The sequence below is a fragment of the Lucilia cuprina genome, chromosome 3 (assembly GCF_022045245.1).
Source record: "Lucilia cuprina isolate Lc7/37 chromosome 3, ASM2204524v1, whole genome shotgun sequence".
In the NCBI taxonomy this organism is placed as follows: Eukaryota; Metazoa; Arthropoda; class Insecta; order Diptera; family Calliphoridae; genus Lucilia; species Lucilia cuprina.
The window spans coordinates 63964232-63982827 of NC_060951.1; the positions used below are offsets into that span (position 1 = coordinate 63964232).

General features: G+C 29.7%; 1 protein-coding gene and 1 long non-coding RNA gene across 6 annotated transcripts; both read left to right on the plus strand.

The window, feature by feature from the left end:
- The first annotated feature begins 955 nt into the window (after window positions 1-955).
- On the plus strand, window positions 956-5447 carry LOC111679146 (probable cytochrome P450 6v1). 3 transcript variants are annotated; one of them, XM_023440657.2, is made up of 4 exons: window positions 956-1285; window positions 1394-1970; window positions 4078-4896; window positions 4986-5447. In XM_023440657.2, the coding sequence occupies exons 2-4, from the start codon at window positions 1503-1505 to the stop codon at window positions 5259-5261; spliced, it is 1563 nt and encodes a 520-aa protein (XP_023296425.2). In that variant the 5' UTR covers window positions 956-1285; window positions 1394-1502; the 3' UTR covers window positions 5262-5447. The 3 variants fall into 3 exon arrangements, with proteins under 3 accessions (XP_023296425.2, XP_046802664.1, XP_046802663.1); XM_046946708.1 differs by having other exon boundaries at window positions 1415-1970; XM_046946707.1 differs by having other exon boundaries at window positions 956-1223.
- A 2679-nt stretch (window positions 5448-8126) lies between these two features.
- LOC124419126 lies at window positions 8127-17472 on the plus strand. Of its 3 annotated transcripts, none has more exons than XR_006940418.1 (4): window positions 8127-8781; window positions 14713-14800; window positions 14863-15568; window positions 15633-17472. It is a non-coding gene; the product is annotated as an uncharacterized LOC124419126 (long non-coding RNA). The 3 variants fall into 3 exon arrangements; XR_006940417.1 differs by lacking the exon at window positions 8127-8781 and having other exon boundaries at window positions 14470-14800; window positions 15633-16569; window positions 16651-17472; XR_006940416.1 differs by lacking the exon at window positions 8127-8781 and having other exon boundaries at window positions 14468-14800.
- Window positions 17473-18596: the final 1124 nt, after the last annotated feature.

Below are 18596 nucleotides of genomic sequence, written 5' to 3' on the forward strand. Positions count from 1 at the left end.
TATTTTAAGTTTATTACGCACATTTTTAGTACAAAATTTCTTCAATAAACCGTCAATAACTTTATTAAGCATTAATGAATCGGGATGCTATGATCATCTGTTTGACCAATGAAAAATTGTGTGAAGATCCGTCTTTCTGTGGGAGAGAGTAAAGAAACTTTTTCATCACAAATATTTGACATTGAAAATGGGACAAATTAGGTGAACAGAATCCGTTCCTTACAACCTATAAAACTGCAATTTAATAGATACATTTTTTATAGAAGTAAGTAGTCTTATGTAACGCCGTCATGTTATTTTAGGCTTCATTATATAGGGCCATTTTGCGCTACATATACTCCCATAATTTTAGCAAGGGAGTTGTTTTGGGATTAATCTGATGTAATGCATGGATGGATGAAGTGTCCTCACCTAAGACAACACATAAGTCTATTGGACCAGTCTTGGTCTTTTGAGGAGTAATCTATACACAAGCGATTCACAAATGCCCGTGTTTACCACGGAGACAGGATTGCATGACTCCTACTAAAGTTCTCTTACTACAAGTCCTAATATATGACAAAGAAGGAAGAGTTGTGGGGTGTATAAAATTCGTCACAACCGAACGCTCTTACTTCTTTACGTGTGTTAATATGTTAGTAATTGTATGTCGTCATCGTACTATCTCAAAATAGAATCAGACTTGGGTTAGGTTTTACATATTTTAATGGTTTATTAAGTAAACAACAGAGAGCATAACATTATGTTTCTCAATTTCTCTCTCCCAAATTCTTTATGTAGTTTTTATTTTGTGTCTGACGAGAAATAAAATTTGTACTTGTATTTAATTGATAAAGCCAACGAACGAACATATGAAAATTTTTTATTTACAAAAGATTTTGTTGTTGTCTGCTTTCGTTGTTGTATTTATTCGGTTTTTGCGGTTATTGTGGTCGCGTTTTAGTTTTTGTAGTCTTTTGTATACGATTTTAGTTGTTGTTTTTCTATTTAGTTTACTGCTGATTCTGCCCACTCATTAACCAGACGTGGTCTACGTACATACGTACAAACGTTTTCATAGTACAACAACGTAAATTTTAACAATAATAATTACGTCTGCTCGCTCTGTAGTGCAGAGTCTACTTTATAAAAATTACTCTGTCGAGTCTAGACATTTGTTTAAAAACAAAATATCAGAAGAGAATTGACAGTCTGCGCGTTCGTGGGTTCTAAAATCGTGTAGTGTCTGTGTTGTTTTCATTCCATAAGCTTTTTTTATTTTATCATTATAATTTTTTCGTTTTTAGTAAATTTTTTACTTTCGTTTAATTTAAATAAATAAAATTTAACAAAAATAAAAATTTAAAAGAATATTCTAAAATTTAATTTAATTTTCTTTTGTTTATTAATTTAGTTTTCTTTTAATTACTACCAGAAAAATATCTAAAAAAAAAACAAAATATACTTATTGTTGTTGGTGAATCATTGTTTGTGTCAGTGAGTGAGAGTGTGACCGTATTGACATGGTGGATGCCACTTCAATTTTATTATTTGTTGTAACCATTTTGACGGGAGTATTCGTTTGGTCGCGTCGTACTTACGTGTATTGGCAACGCAGACGTGTCAAATTTGTGCAACCGACTCACTTGTTGGGCAACCTTAAGGATGTCTTAAAAATGCAAAACTCCTTTGCCTTACAGCTGCGCGATTACTATTTCAATGAACGTTTTACGCGCGAACCTTTGGTGGGCATTTATTTGTTCCATCAGCCGGCTTTATTGTTACGCGATCTACAATTGGTGCGTCAAGTTTTGATAGAAGATTTTGTGAACTTTTCACATCGTTTCTCGAAATGTGACGGACATCAAGATAAAATGGGTGCAATGAATTTATTCTTTGCTCGCAATCCAGAGTGGCGTGATATACGTACAAAATTAGCACCGGTATTTACTACGTCCAAAATGAAACAAATGTTTTCATTAATGGAAGAGGTATGTTTATGAGTGTAGAAAAAAACAACAATAAATACCAAATAGTTTGTATAATATAAACATTAAGTTGTACAATAATCTGGCAAGATATACATGCTTCTAGTTTTTATACCCTTCACCTTCGTGAGAAGGGTATATATAAGTTTGTCATTCCGTTTGTAATTTCTATAATATAATTTTCCGACCCTATAAAGTATATATATTCTGGATCCTTATAGGTAGCGGAGATGATTAAGCCATGTCCGTCTGTCTGTCTGTCCGTCTGTCTGTCTGTATGTTTGTTGAAATCAGTTTTTAGAAGACCCCAGATATCTGCGAGATCCGAATCTTCCATAATTCTATCAGACATACGACCGGCAAGAACGCTATTTAAAATCAGCAAAATCGGTCCATAAATAACGGAGATATGAGCAAAAAACCGAGACAACCTCTGAAAATTTCATATAAAATTTAGATTTTTTATTCATGCTCAGACAGAAACTGCAAAAAACAAAAACAAAATACATAACAATACGGTAAATATTGTTATTGTAATTTGTTTATAAAAGCAAAGCAGAGCAAGAGCAGCAGAGCAAGAGTAGCAGAGCGAGAGATGCACTAATGTTTTGTTATTGGCTAGAAATATGAAATTAAGTATGTAGAGCCTGGATTAAGTGAGAACCTATAAAAGGGGACTTCTGGTACTTTTTCGTTCTTCAAAAGGTATTTTTTGAAATTTCTATAATATTGAACCAAGAAACATGAAATTAAGTATGCATGGCCCGGATTAAGTGAGGACCCAAACAAGGGGAGAAAACTTATTTCTACAAATATTTGATCAATTAGAAAAGTAATAACATAGAAGTAGCTGGTGGAGGGTATTTAAGATTCGGCACAGCCGAATATAGCACTCTAACTTGTTTTTTTTTTTTGTATTTTGTTTTTATGCTTTCTTTCTCCCTATGTTTTATGGTGATCGCAAGGTCTCTCGGGTTGTGTTTTTGTTGCTCTTACTTTATGCTGTTTTCAAGAGTTGCCAGAGGGTGTATATGTAGATTAAAAAAAATCGCTGTGGTTACAAAAATATAAATTAACACATAATTAGATTAACAATTATGTTTGATAAAACTTAATTAAGAGAGCGAATATTCATCGGTTATGATTATGTTATAATGAAACTTCTTGATATATCCGATATTTTTATATAGGTCGACACTTAAAAAACTAGCTTAGATATTTATGTTGAAATTCATCGTGGTACTTGGGTATTTATGAACGTTGAAGTCATTTTCTATCGTATTTGGCATGAAATGAATCCCGCTCACCACAAAACTTTACAATATCATTTATGTAGAACTGAGTTGGGAGAACTTTCATAGAACTTAGTTGTAAGAGTTGGTCCTTGGGTCAATTGAATGATATGTTCCAATTATATTGAAAAAATTTCTACAAAAACCATTCCCTATAGGAAAGCTTTTTATCAAAAACATTACTATTATTAAGCTTGCTATTGAAACATTTTGTAAAGAAAAGCTTTTTATCAACTTTTTTTAATAAAAAAGCTTTTATATAAAAGCTTTTTATGGAAACTTTTTCTATTGGAAAACTTTTTATGACAAATTTTTCTATTGAAAACCTTTTTATGGAATCTTTTTATATTGAAAAGCTTTTTATGGAAACTTTTTATTAAAAAAGCCTTTCCTTTCGCTAGAAAGGATTAAAATCTTTGATAATTTTTATTTCCCATCAAAAACGATTTTTCAGTGAAAACATAAAAGACCATGTTCAGGCTAAACTACAAATTGTCTTGAAAATTCAGACCGACATCCAAGAAATATTTACTTTTTCTTGAATGTCGGCTAGAATGATATTTTGTTTGTGACAGACTTTTTCTTATAATGATAGACGATTTTTGTTATCGGTTCAAGCAATTTGATTAATTTTTTGAACCAAAATACACGAAAAATTTCCTAATCATGGTTGTATTTTTAGTCCAAGAAATTCAAAATATTAACATTTAGGGAGGTTATGCTAAAAACACCAGAAATTCTTGGGGAAAATTGGTCAGAAAACTTGTTTTAATTTCAAAATTTTTAAAATATATTCCCGTTTATTCTTTTAATTTCAGATTGGCTACGATTTAGAAACATATTTAGCTAAACTAACCAAAGATATGAAACACACTGGCGAGGGGCCAATAGTGCAAATCAAAGATATTTGTGATCTGTACAATACCGATATGATTGCCAGCATTGCATTTGGTCTGCGCAGTCATTCACTGCGCAATACGTATCGTGTTCAACTGTGTCATCATAGTCATGAAATGTTCTATATATCTTTTCGGCGTGCCATAGATCTATGCCTGATCTTTATAATACCAAAGTTGGTGAAGTTTTTGCGTCCCAAACTATTTACCGCCGAGCATACAGACTTTTTGCGTAGTCTGGTAGTTAGTATGCTGGAAGATCGTCGTACATACGGTGGTCTGCGTAATGATCTCATTGAAATGTTATTGACATTCAAAATGGAAGCGGAACTTAATAAGGACAAATCCCATTTTGCCCATCAGCAGGAGTATATTGTCGCTCAGGCAGCCACATTTCAGTTGGCCGGCATACAAACGTGTGCCTCGACTCTGGCATTTGCCCTATACGAGCTGGCTCGTCAGCCCAAGCTACAGGAACGTTTGCATTTAGAGATAAGAAAGACTATAGGTGATGAGGATCCGCCGGTATCGTTGAATTTCGAGAAAGTGGAAAAAATGTCGTACTTGAGTATGGTGGTAGAGGAGACGTTGCGTAAGTACCCAGTTGTGCCATTTTTAGAGAGAGAGTGTACACCGCTGAATAAAAAGCGTTTTGTATCATTCCGTCCACATGCCGAGTGTATGGCCAGAAAGGGTATGCCCGTGTATATATCTAATTTAGCTTTACATTATGATCCTCAGGTAAGTATTTTCTTTTTATTATTCACATAAATATGTAGTATTTTAAAAAATAGATTTTTATTAGAGTTCTCTGGTTTTTGTTTTCTTAGTATTGGCCCAATCCCGAGCACTTTGATCCGGAACGTTTTTCACCGGAACAGAAACCTTCTCATACTCCTCTATCATATCTGCCCTTTGGTGCTGGACCCCATCATTGCATTGCCCAGGTGTTGGCACAGCTGCAATTGAAATTGGGACTGATTCATTTTTTGAATCGCCATCGTGTAGAATGTTGTGATAAGACTGTCGATTGCATCAAGTTTGATAAACGGTATGCTTTACTCACTCATGAGGGTGGGATTTACTTAAAACTTGTTGAAATTTAGTTTGTAAAAGAGTGTTTTCTTTTTTCCCCTTTTTTTATTAATTTTCTTTAATTTCTTTTCGTTCAAGTCTTCTAATGTAAATTATATGTGCATATTAATTAATTCTATTCATTTTTTATACATTGTATATTTTAAGCAACAAAACAAATACAAACATATATTTTTATATCAACTGAATAAGAAAAAGTTTTATTATTTATTCGCTGCAAATGACTCGTTCAAAATTAAATAATACACGTCATTGGGACAACTAAAATACCTTGTATTATCGTATAAATTGTTTATATCGTAAAAAAAATCGACAAATAATGAAAGCTTCTAATTGAATGATAAGTTATCAGTTTGGCATATTGAACTTGTGGCATGATCGTCGGAATGGCAAATAAATATATAAAAAATACAGCAACAACAATAAAAATATTCAAGAGTATTTTTAGTATTTTGTGTTTATTTTTCATTTTGCACTCTGGTGATTATAAGAGAGATTTCCGAAGGCACAACGTTTTAAACTTAAATAATTATTTGACTTTAATTTGCGAGAGAATGTCGATAGGATCGATTGTCAGTATTTTTCTTTAAAATTATAAAATAATTAATTGCTTAATCGTCGATTTATAATAGTATCTCAATTTGTTTTCATTTAAAAGCGGATTATTTGCAATGCAAAGTACTTTTCTAAAAAGTACCTAGAGTATTCCATTGTATACTTTTTCCTCTTTCAATATGAATTATTCAAATATACATTGTTGTTTACAAAAGTTTGTTCAAAATATATAAGTATAGAATGTATTTCATTCATACATGTGTATATTTAATATAAATACACAATTATACGTTAAACCCTTCCTATTACCCCCTTGAAGGTCGTATTACGCTAAAATTCCATTATTTTATATGTAAGGAAAACACTAAACCGTCTTATGCATTCATAATTAATTCAACCAATTAGAATTATTCATAGATAGTCTCTAAGCTACATCAAAACTTGTTGCAATAATTTGCTTATATTGAGCAAATAAAATCGTGTTGCGAAACATATGCAAAAAGTTAGACCTAATAGAAATTGTACATCGGGAAATGTTGTACCGTGAAATGATCTTAATAGTGGTTCCATGTTCAAAGAAATCTTATATAAATAGAAAGATAAAATTCTCACAAATAAAATAGAACTGAACTAGAACTGATCTAGAACTGAACTAGAACTGAACTAGAACTGAACTAGAACTGAACTAGAACTGAACTAGAACTGAACTAGAACTGAACTAGAACTGAACTAGAACTAAACTAGAAATGAACTAGAACTGAACTAGAAATGAACTAGAACTGAACTAGAACTGAACTAGAACTGAATTAGAACTGAACTAGAACTGAACTAGAACTGAACTAGAACTGAACTAAAACTGAACTATAACTGAAGTAAAACGTTTCAAAAATTTTTTTTAATTTTCACTAAAAATAAAAACTTTATTTTCAGAAAGACTATGATTTTTTTAGTTTTTGTAAAATTTTCTTTTGTGCTTTAAACTATATTATATCATATGATTTAAAGAATTTCATAATTAAAACAAACTTTAAAAATTATCTGTGTGTGGAATTCATCGAAAAAATTAAAAAATTGGTGCCTTTTAAAAAGTACTTTAAATATTCTTATAGAAGAAAAGAAATCTTTAGATCGACTTTCGAATAATCGACTTTTTGTCGAAAAAAGTAGAAAAAAGTCAAAAATAGTCGAAAATTTTAAAAAAGTGTAAATAAAGTCAAAAACTCTAATATAGTCGGAAAAACTCGAAACAAGTAAAAAATCAAAAGTAGTTAAAAAGTAGAAAATAGTCAAAAAGGCGAAAAAAGAATTTGAAAACTCGAAAATAGTAGAAATGTCAAAAAAGTCGAAAATAGTAGAAAAAAGTCAAAAATAGTCGAAAATTGTAAAAAGTGGAAAAAAGTCAAAAAGTCGAAAATAGTCAAGAAGTAGAAAAAAGTCAAAAACTTGAAAATAGTAGAAAATAATAAAAAATAGTCGAAAATTTTAAAAAAGTGTAAAAAAGTCAAAAACTCTAAAATAGTCAGAAAAACTCGAAACAAGTAAAAAAAAGTCAAAAGTAGTTAAAAAGTCGAAAAAAAAAATTGAAAACTCGACAGTAGTAGAAAAAAGTAAAAATTAGTCGAAATCTTTAAAAAAGTGGAAAAATGGCAAAAACTCTAAAATAGTCGGAAAAACTCGAAAAAAGTAAAACAATAGTCGAAAATAGTCAAAAAGTCGAAAAATGGCAAAAAAAAATCGAAAAGTCGACTATTTATAAAATACTTCAAATCGACTTTTGAATAAATGAAAAAAGTCGAAAAATCGACATTGCATAAAATGCAAAAAGTCGAATTTTAACTAAATGCAAAAAGTCGAATTTTAACTAAATGCAAAAAGTCGACTTTTAACTAAATGAAAAAAGTCCAAAAATCGACATTGCATAGAAAGCAATTTCAACTATAAAACCCTACTATACAAGTTATTTTTGAATAAAATCCCATCGTCGTACAAAATTATCTGGTATTAAAAGTACTTTTTTAGGTACTTTATCTAAATTTACCACATATTTTCACTTCCATTATATAAAACCGTATCGACCTAGCAAAAGCCCAACAACGTTTTTGTTTATTTAATAATTTTGTTGTTGTATATAGATTATAAATATGTATTTTGTTGTTATAGAACGTGTGAGAATATTTAGTTTTTTTCTTTAGTTTGTTTATTTTCATATTCTTCTTCGTTTTGTCACTATAATTATTGTATTTATTGTGGGTTTAGTTCATTCACTTTTAAATAAATATCGCATAAATTTATTTATTAGTTTAGTTTGCTATTTTTGTATAAATAAATCGTAATTTTTCATAAATAATAATACAAAAAAATGGGTCAATTCTTTTGGTGCGCTTGTGCTTAATATAAAAAAATATAAATAATAATTCAGTTCCAGTGGGTATTAATCGTGAATCATTTGAAAAAAGGGTGCACACGAGTTTTATTAATAAGAGTAAATTTTTAGAGAGATATAGGGAGAGTGAGAGCAAGATCTGCTAAAAGTGCTAAAGAAAGAAGAAGAGAGTGTGGTAAACAACTAAGAGAAATGTATGGAACAAAGTTCAATATATATTTTGTTATACAGTTAATATTGATTTTCAAGCAAAAAACAGTGTTGACAATTTTGTTTTTAAATACTCTCTTTAAAATTTAAAAAGAAATTATTTTTTTTTTGTATTATCTATAATTTTTTTATGATTAATTATAAATTCCAATTATTTTTCTATTAGTTAAGTATAAACTATAAACGCTTATCAACAGATTAGTGAATGATTTGACAAAATTGTATAAATATGTTGATGTGGTCTGAACTTTAGCACATCTATTAGTTAAGTTGACTGTGAATTTATCAATATTAAGCGTTATTTGCTGGTGGTCGATTTATTGTTTTTCTTTATCGGTGTTTAAATACCTACAGCTGGTGTAAAGTGTGAAAGAAAACAGGTGGTAAACAAAATATTTAAATAAATTAATAAAATTTATAAATAGTGCCCAAAGAGGATTTAATCAGTTAGGAACGTAGTTGGATATGGCACATATTTCGGTCTGAGATGATTAGTTTTCAATATTTCTATCTGAAGTTTCACATGAACAGAAATATAGATATGTTTTCATTGACCATACCGTGGTTTTATATTGATGAAATTTTTGTTTTTGGATGTTGTGAACATCAGCAAACTTTGCCACTATTTCGACCTGTATTTTGTGAACAAGTTTTACACGGCCTGACTTGATCGTCAAGTGAAAGTAGGGTTCAAATAAAAGTTTGCAAGGAAGGACCAACATGAAATTGATTATAAGCAGATTCTATCATTGGTTCTGGATATTAAGAACTTCAACAAACAATGCTCAACATTCCGTTTAATGGTTTTCTTACTAGTTTTACAAAGGCATACGGACGGACATTGTTTTTATGAAAAGAATTGAACAGATGAACAAATAATCGATCAGATAGTAATTATGTCCAAATTGGATCATTACTTTTTGATGCTACAAAATTCAATCAAACCACACACAGTAGGTCCATACTGCAGATATAATGACCGAAAAAAACATAGAATTAAATCAAAATGTTGTCTAAACTATTTCGCAATATAAACAATTAAGATTGTATTCAATTATTTTACATTAAACTGAAATATTAAGTAGAATATCGTATATACATATAATGGTTATTTTAATTGTATATTTTAATTGTATATATTGTAGCATTTTCATGTCAATTATAAATTAAAGTATGATTCACTAGAACATATTATTTTTTTAACAACTAAATAATGATTACAATGAGAACATATTTGTTCAATTCACAATCGATGTTGTAGCGTTGTATGTCAGCAGCTGCTACAATAGTCGTAACAATGTTGTTGGTATTTTCTATGCAAAAGTTCTATACAACTCTTACGACAATTTTTCATGTGTTTTTCGAATGTCGTAAGAAAATTCAGTGTTGTCAATTGTTTATTTCAGCAAATAAATAAAAAATTCAATCGATTTTGGCATAAAAAACGATAAAGTGGTAACACAAAAATTACAAACAAACAGCTGTTTACCAAAACAAAACAAAAATTTCATTAAAAACTGTTTATTTATTAGTTTAAAATATGGAATAATGAAAATAATATAATTTTAAATAAAAAGAAATTAATTTGGTTTATTTTGCTCGTTTAATTAGTTTAATATTATTTGTTTTTTTTACTTTTGACATTGTTTGTTTTGATTGTTTTTTATTGTGAACATAAACTTACGACTTGCTACAAAAATCTGTTCACAATCACTGTTACTACACTTTAGTAGATACAATATACAACATGATTGTGAATTGAACAATTATGTTATTTTCAATCGTTTAAACTTACAAATAACCATTATATGTTATGTTGTTACACGTCTGCTGTGTATAGAATAATGGATTTATGTTTTTGTGAGGCAAATTGATATTTATGAGTTATGTATATCAAGTTTTGTAAATATTTCATTTAAATACCTTTTTTAGAAGTTCTAATTTTACTGATCGAAATATTTAGTAAAATAAAATATTACAGAATATAATTAATTTTTTAAATCTAGTGCAAATGGATAGAGAAATGTACATCGTAACAGCGCACAGAGAGAGATTGAGGGGAACATAATTTTAGTATGTATTTTATAACAATCAATACAAATTCAAATTACCCAGCACTGCAGTTTTATAACCTGCCATAGAAAAAGTTTGCATGTCATTTATTTACTATTGTTTATAATAATAAAATGTGTGGAAGTTTACATTATACAAATTATAAATTATAATTGTTTAATATTATTATTTTAGTTATTTTGTTTAATAATTTCATAGTAAAACTATACTAACATGCTATTTTTAATTAAATGGACTTTGATTTTATTAAAAAAAAAATTAAAATAATTTAGTAGATAATTTATGAGATTGTTAAAAGAAATACTAACAACAATTAAGTTGAATAGAAAAATATTAATCTGGCTACAAAACCTAATAAGAGATTTAATTTTTAAAAATCTTTTCTTCAAATTTCAGTGTATAATTTTCATTTATACCATCCATTTCGTTAAAAAAAAACTACATACTAACATTTTAAGTAAAATTGATTTTTTTTAATTTATTTAAATAAAGGGTTTACTAGTGTTCTAGCAATATCTCTTAATATTTGTTAAGGCATTAACAACAAAATATTTACCCAAAAAAATATAAAATTAAAATCCATTTAAAAACAAAATTTAAATATAATTACGCGCCCCTGCTAAAAGCGTGAAAGTCGAAGAAAACCTCCTTTGCAGCTTATAGACACAGACCTAAATAAATTTTGAAAAATTCTCCGAAAAACGAAATCATATTAGTAAAACAAATTTATGTAAATTTTTTTAATGTTACAAACACAATATAATCCTTTCTCGTTTATTTATATAAAATTTACATTTCACATTTATTTGTAATATTTGCGGTAGCAAGCAAATGATTCTTAGAAGCTAACAATATAATTTTAGATGTTTTTCTATTATACACAAATACACGCTTAACTGACATAATAAAATTTGTAGGAAAATTTAAATAAAACTAAACCAAACATTTGTTTGACCATTGGTTCTAAATAACAACAACAAAAGCAACAACTAAATGAACAGACATTTGCGTATTGAGAGACGAACGGACAGACAGACGTTTAATAAACGGCCAGTCGTCACTGTAAATAAACGAACCCTTTCTTTTTTGGTTATGTGGGCGACTGCATTTACACTAGCAGAAAAATATGTTACTTAGATTTGTAAGCTTACACTCCGAGTGGTGGATCTAAGGCATTACTTACTATTATTAAGGAATATCGATTGGTGAAGTCTTTTAAAGTTAAACTTAGTGTATATATTCAATATGATTCCTTATCAGATTTTAGGTTTTAATTCAACTTAGACCTCGTCCGCACTAAGAAACTTTTGTGGATAAAATTTTTCTTTTGAAGTTTGAAGTTTCCTTAATGTCCACATATGTAAACTTTCGTTTCAGAAACTATGTGTTTGTTGCATTGATTTGTTGTTGTACGAATAAAAAGAATAACAAAGACCTCGTTCACACTGGGAAATTTTTGATTTTGTGTGTGGGAGAAAGAGATGTTTGATATTTCTTTATCTTTCTCTCACACACAAAAATCAAAAGTTTCCCAAAAGAAGTTTCCCAGTGTGAATCAGGTCAAAACAAAACAAGTTTCCGAGAATGGGAAACTCCGTACCGCGAGAGAGATGAATGATATTCTTTCTTTCTCTCTCTCACGCAAAATAAAAAGTTTCATAAAAAAGTTTCCTAGTGTGGACGGGCAGTTATAGAAAAAACTATGTGAGTTCTTTCCAGTCAAACGATCTATTATACTATCCAGTACTTTTGACAATGTTGGGACAGTAATAATTTTGTGAGCAAGGAAATTATTCGGTACAGATGGGCCATCAAAACATCTCCGTCTAACGACTTAGAAATGTATCGGTTAACTCTCAATACATTCTTCACTTTCGGAAACGAATTAGCGTCATATTGGAGAATCAATGTTGAATTGCTTATTATGAAAAACCTGCCGTTGGGATCAAGATCAGACGACTTTTCTTTGATGGAAAGTGATTTCTTTTCATGAAAGAAAAAAGTTTCGTATTGAAAGATTAACACAATGCTCTCAAGAATGAGATGTCAGCTGTTAGTTGAGCGTAACAGAGATCACAATCTAATGAGATGAAATGTCACTCATTATCTCTCATTACTCTCTTTTGGAAGCCTTATGCACAGCCGACAACTCGGTGATATCATACTATGAAGTCACATTATCAATATTGATTTGCAAAAGACGAGATTTTAATGAAAATATTCCGGATGTAAACTACTCGAAATCAGTGTTTTGTCCATTTAAGAAACGTTGCAGAAATATCGTACAGTTCGAGGCTGCGTAATTTGAAACACTGTAAACCTTGGAATAATTTGTCGAGAAAATGATTTCGAACTTTGGTAGACTTTATGGATTGAGTAGTTTGTATCTAACTTTCAAAATAGCCTGAAAGGGAAACTTTGCATTAATTCTAGAACAATTTCTTAAGATTTTAAGCTAAAAAACTTTCTGATAATATAATAAAATTTTGTTTAATATCTTCAAAATTTAATTTTTTCTAAGTGTAACTTAATTTTTATTTAATTTCAAATGTATAATTTTGGTTCAATATTTAACCAGGAATGTGGCAAGTTTTATTGAATCTAATGTTTTGCTGTTGCCACACACAGCCACCTACATACATACATACATACATACATACATACATACATACATACATACAACAACAATAGTACTGACAGAATTTGAAAAAGAGTAAGATCTGGTTTTTGTGGCTTCTGTTGGTTTTTCACGTTCTAATAAAAACGTTCATAAATAAAAGGAGTAACGATGTACAAAAATAAAGAACGAAAGAGTTGCGCATGAAAATTAATAAACAAATAAACAAATTTTCTTTTAAATTCTAAGAAAAACTAAAGAATACTAAAATGAAAATTGTGTCGTCTGTTAATAGCATAAATATTACTTACTTAATCCTTTTGCATAACAAAAACACACAAAAAAAAACTATTTACTTATTTATTTAGACGTTAGATATGTATTTTAAAGCAATTTTTTTCGTGTGTTTTAGTTAGATAGGCTTCACATGGGTGTGATTGTTTGCGAGTCTAGATGTTGCAGCCTTCGTTTTATGATCCTGCTATATTTCACATTCACTTGATCGCTGTGTAGTTTCATGTTGTTGTTGTTGCCAGGACGAGTAGTAGCAATATGCTAATGATGTGTTCGACTGTTGCTACTAGTATAGCGGCCATATAATTGCTTTTTGTCTTTAGCGGGCGGCAGGTTAGTTTTATTTGACCCTTTTGCTGACTCAGAAGCGGCAAATTACGCGGCTCCTTTTCATCATCTTAACCATTACGAATTTGGTGCGAAAATATCAGTAATTTCAAAGGGTTGCATCTGAATTTGCCATTACTTTAAGGAGGGCGGTAACTTAGAAAGGGTTTTTATACTAAAAAGTCGGTTAAAATGAGTGATCTATTGTTTTGAGTTAATTTGTGGGTGATTTGGCATGTCAAAATAAGTATTACTGGGAGGTTTTTGATATTTACCGACACTTAACTAAAATCGGAAAAATAATGTGTAAACTTTTTACTTATTTTAATTTATTTCAATAGCGAACAAAAACGTTTTTAAAATGTTTTTCAATTAAAAAATCCTATATATGAAACCTTGTTTCTAATAAAATATTTAACACAAAATTTAAATTTATTATAAAAACTCTTACTAGTTGTAATATTTTTATAACAACCACAAACAAAACTTTTAACGATTTAAAAAGCCACAGGTCACTGTATTTTAAATGCTTTATAAATGTTTTTATTCAAAGTATTTCTAATAACTTCTAATGAATTTTATTTATTTATAATACTCTCTCTCTCTCTCACTAACAATCAACCTTGACCTTAAAATATAAAACAATCTAAATAATACAACAAAAATCGCATGTTAAAATAGCAACAACAAAAATAAAGAAAATAGTATTAAATATTTATCAATATATTAAACAAAAAAAAAGTAAAAGTAAGAATAGTAGAAAAACAACAAAGTAAATAAACCAAAGTAGAAAACATTCAAAACAACTAAAAATGAAATGCACGATAAGTTACTAATTAAGAAACAAACAAAATTCTAAAAAAATTTACTTCAGCTCCAAGGTATTGATGGACAAAGAAAGGGTAAAATTTATATACAATTTGAACTGACACGATCATTATACAATACAATATGTATACAATTCCAATGATGATGATTAGTCGAATAATTTATATATTTATAGAGGATGATGGCACATGTACTTATGACTGCTACAAAGCATATATATTACTAAGAAGGAGTTTAATAACGGCTTAAAAATAATATATTATGTAAGTACTCACTTTTTAGCTTTTAAATATTGTTTTTGATTTCAATTTAATGTGTTAAATAGGTCTATGAGTAAGTAGAATGGACAATACACAGAGAACGACTTTAACAAATGTGGATGTTCCTCAGTGCATTATTTTCATTTCTAATTTTGATCTTTTATCAAGAATAAATGTCGACTTTTGAAAAAGGGTCTATGGACTTTAGCTACCGTACTTTCCCTGAAAAATTATGTAAAATGTCCGAGCAGCATTCAAGTGTCTCGGGTTTTTGAAACGGTGTAATACATCACTCGATCTGATCTTCTTACTATTTATACCACTTATATCTGACCAAAAAATTAATACAACTTTCATGCTTGGCCGGAGCTCGAAGTCTTTTTTGGAGCTACCCGACCTTGTACAATAGAGAGCGAATGAACTTTTTGGAGAAAGTAGGGTATCCAACTCTATTGATTCAATGGAACACCATCACAACATGGGGTGTATTTTATTGTTCTATCCCTACTACAATAGAATGCTTTTCTCTGAAATGAAGGAACTCGTTTCCGATACCCGTCGACCACAAGAACACAGCCATTTGTGGTCGGTTGGCCAGTGGACCGTACATCATATTACTGGGAAAATTCATTCTTCAGTCGCACTCGTATGTGGAAAAAACATTCTGCAGAAGTATTTATCCGCAATTTCTATGTAAAGAGGTTTAAATCAAATGTCCACCAACACTACTCCTAGGACAAAAAAAGTATACTTTGGCACTGATTCTTTGAGGTAAGTATATTGGATCTGATTACTGTAAAATACATTCTCTATTTCCTTCTTCAAATCTTGGCAGGGAATTTGTTTAAAAATATACAGAATCAAGAGACTTAAGCAACACTTTTTGCTTTGATTTAAAGTGTAGTTTAATCTGATTACTGTAAAAAAATAAATTCTGTAGAACGTGGATCGAGGATGGTCTTTTCACACCAGTTGCTGGACAATGATACGAAAACGGACTTAATCAGCAGTATATGTAGGCCACTTGCTGGTTCTTCTTTGAGATAAGTATATTGAATTTGAACACTTTATAATACATTCCCTGTTTAACAGTAAAAATCTTAGCAGCTGATTTGAATTATATTCAAATGGGGTGTTCCTGATATGATCGAAATCTTAAAACAAACTCCCAAAAACAAAGTGTTTAATCATGTGGACAAATATAAATATCTGAAACGAGACATTACGTGGCAATTTTCTTGGTTAAAGAAATGTCTTTTTTAAGTTAAATTTTCAGCAAAGATATCAGGTATATCCTGTTCATATAAAATTTCACTCTAACTCTATCACGCAGAAACTATGGACCCAATGTCGGCGAAACGAAAATTTGTAATATCGGTAATATAATTGCATGACTATGTGGCAAAAAACGCATTGATATCATCAATGGTATCATATTTTGTCAAAGTATTATCTGATTCGATTAACATTGAAAACTATCAGTACAGCGTAGTGTCTGGCCCAATATTTGATGACGAATAACAACTAACAATATCCAACATTTTATCTCGTCCTATTGAACAAAGGATCTGAGTTATCTCTCAAGATTACTTTTATATTCAAATGGTTCTTGAACTTCTGTCTTTATGGTGTAATTTAAAGATGCTCATTTGATAGATTAGGGATCATGTTATCTGTACATCAAGATCTATCAGCAGCGAACATCGATCTGTAAACATATGAGACTATGAAAGAGATATTTTTTAAATTACGTTTTATTCATCCTAAATTTGGTAATTTTTTTATTTTTTATTTTCAAAAAATAATTATTTTATACACCAATTAAATCGGCAACTTTTTGATCTTCCCTAAAGCGTAATAGTTTCATTTAAAGGTGCTGACGTGTAATTATCACAATTTTTGCTTTAATTGAAAACAGAAAATTGCTCTACCAAGACGAATTTTTTTCTTTTACAAAGAAAATTGTTAAATCACATAAAGAAAAATTGAAACATATACAAATGGAAACGTCATTATTGCAACATTTACCTTTTGACAAAAATGAATCAAACGGAACGAGCATAAAGAACTCACAAGGGAACGCGCTTATAAGTATTAATAAAAAAACAAACAAGCAAAGATTTACAAATCAAAATTGTAACAAGGACCTTAACAATTTGATGAAGATACAAATAAGATACAAGATGTTATAAGCCTACTTGCAACAAACTCAATATAATAGAATAAAAACAAAAAAATGCCGCCACTTTATGGTTCATTGACGAGGCAAATTGCTACTTCCTTATGAGAGCATAAATTTAAATTCTAATACATAAAAGTGCATAAGAAAAAAAAAAACATACACTGGGGATGACTGTCTAATGTTTGACGAGATCTGGAACAAAGTAGGGTGAGTTCAAGAAAACGACAATGTTTTGGGTAATGGTGCTGAAATAAGCAGATGAAGACATCATCATCGTCATCATACATTGACTCAATTCAGGCAATCAATGCTGTTGCTGATGTTTATTAACTATGAAATGCTGATGATGTAATTCCCTTAAGACACTTGAGTATTTTTTTGTTAAGGAGAAAAGAAATTTTTTTTCAAATATTTTAAATTTATGCTGATTTCAACTAACAGGTATGTATTACATTTAAATCAAAAAAGGCTACGGAAGAGCTAAAGATTTGTTAACAACGATAAACTAATTGTAACTTGAATAAATATGTTCATTTTTGTTCCTTTGCTTCCTTTTTCTTTTAAATTTCATTGATGTAATATTAACTAATCATAGATAGAATCCTTCATATTGTTTCTAAGTTGAGATCTTCATCATATCATAATTACCTATCTCGATTATCTGTTGCAAAACAATTCATATCCTTAAATTTTGTTTACTGTATTTGTATTGGCAAAAATTGGAAGGTTTAAGGATGGGCGCATAAAAAGTATTGCGATAAACATCAACATTTTGCAAATGTATATGTTAAATCGGTGTTTGTTACAATAGAAGTGAGAAGCGTAAGAGGATTTTAAAGATTTAAGCTGTTTTTCTTTTGAATTACAAGTAGATCATGAAATAATATTGTTTATTTTATAAACAGCTACAGTTTTTTTTGTTGTATACAAACATATTTGTAAGATTGTAAATCTTAAAAAAATGAAAAGATGTTCATTCATTCATGCTAAGGGGACATATTTGGATTTTATTTAAGTGATATTTTTTGCAAGGTTTTCATTCATGTTTTCAGTAGTTTAAATTTTGTAAGCAATAACGAATTTTTTTACACACTTTATTATAGAAATTTTCAGACGGTTGGGTCTGATAGAAACAAGTCTAGTATAGGTTTCTTAAAATTACGGGGTTTGAGGATATTAATCTATAACAATTGTTTATATTTTCATAATTTCTAGAGCTATCTCATTTGCTCTTTATAAACAGAAAGTTATAACGCACGGTAGAATCAGTTTTTCAAAAAATCCTCAATATTGGGTTTTCTGGCGGGAGAGAAGTCACACATTGTTTTCGAAATCTTGGGTAAGGAAATATCTTTATAAAAACAGAGAGTAAGAAAAAATGGTATTATTTTATAGTTTTTCAAAAATCCAATATTGCTTCTGACAGAGAGAAGTCCCACAGTGTTCTCAAAATCTTGAGTTTTTAGGATATTTATCCAAAGGTATAAATAGAGGTATTGGTAGCATCTATCCACCCCTGCAATAAACCAAGATGAGATCTGTCATCAAGGAATCATGCCCAGGGGGGGGGGGGGGGGGGGGGGGGGGGGGGGGTTGTCTATTGAAATAAAATGTAAA